The sequence below is a fragment of the Bombus impatiens genome, unplaced genomic scaffold (genome assembly GCF_000188095.3).
Source record: "Bombus impatiens unplaced genomic scaffold, BIMP_2.2 scf_2801, whole genome shotgun sequence".
NCBI classification, from domain to species: domain Eukaryota; kingdom Metazoa; phylum Arthropoda; class Insecta; order Hymenoptera; family Apidae; genus Bombus; species Bombus impatiens.
Genome location: NT_179220.1, coordinates 2,655 through 3,484, shown reverse-complemented (window position 1 = coordinate 3,484; position 830 = coordinate 2,655). Strand labels below are relative to the sequence as shown.

The following is an 830-nucleotide window of genomic DNA, read 5'->3' as shown; positions in this document are numbered from 1 at the left end:
CGACGTGGCGCCGGGCCCGGACGGAATCTCGATCCGGGTCTGGGGGGAAATGATGGGGGTCATGGCCCCCGGACTTCGACGCTTCTACACAAGTAGTCTGAGAGAGGGAGGGAGTTTACCCCCGGGCATGGCGGACGGCGAGGCTGGTCTTGCTGTGTAAAGAGTGCTGACTGACGATTTCGCCGTCAGCGTACCGGCTGATATGCCTGCTAGACGAGGCCCGCAAACTCCTCGGGAGAGTTGTTGCCACCCGCTTGCAGCGACACATAGTGGGACAGGTGCCAGGTTGGCACCAGGTTGGCATGAAAACCTCGAGTGATGTACGGGGCCCCGGTATGGGCGGACGACCTGATGGCGAGCCGCTGCAGCATCCTGCTCCTGAGAAGGCTACACAGGGTAACCGCCATCAGAATCATTAGGGGATACCGGACGGTGTCTCACGCGTCGGCGACCGCCCTAGCCGCGTCCTCCCCGTGGGAGCTCCGGGCGCTAGCGCTCAAAAAGAGATACACCCACCGGAGAGTATGGCATCCGGGAGAAGATCCGACCGAGAAGGCGGCTCCGAACGACATAGGAACCGCTGAGGAGGACACGTGGGACCGGTGGCGATCCCAGCTGATCAACGAGGGAGGTGAACATCGGGGCGCGGAGGGGGTCCTCCCAAACTGGGAGGCATGGAGAAGCCGCCACGGCTTCCCGCTCACATTCAGAATGACCCAGATACTCGCCGGACACGGCGTGTTCGGTGAGTTCCTGAAGAGAATTAGACGGAAGAGGACAGACATCTGCCACCACTGTGAAGAGGACAGCGACACGGCGCAGCACACCCT

General features: G+C 62.0%; 1 protein-coding gene across 1 annotated transcript in view; it reads left to right on the top strand.

Moving 5' to 3' along the window:
* The first annotated feature begins 318 nt into the window (after positions 1–318).
* The window catches only part of LOC105681888, a 2,095-nt gene continuing 1,583 nt past the window's right edge, over positions 319–830 (top strand). Inside the window, exon 1 of the mRNA XM_012393367.1 lies at positions 319–745. Within this exon, the coding sequence (XP_012248790.1) occupies positions 319–745 (427 nt within the window). The remainder of the gene's footprint in view (positions 746–830) is intronic.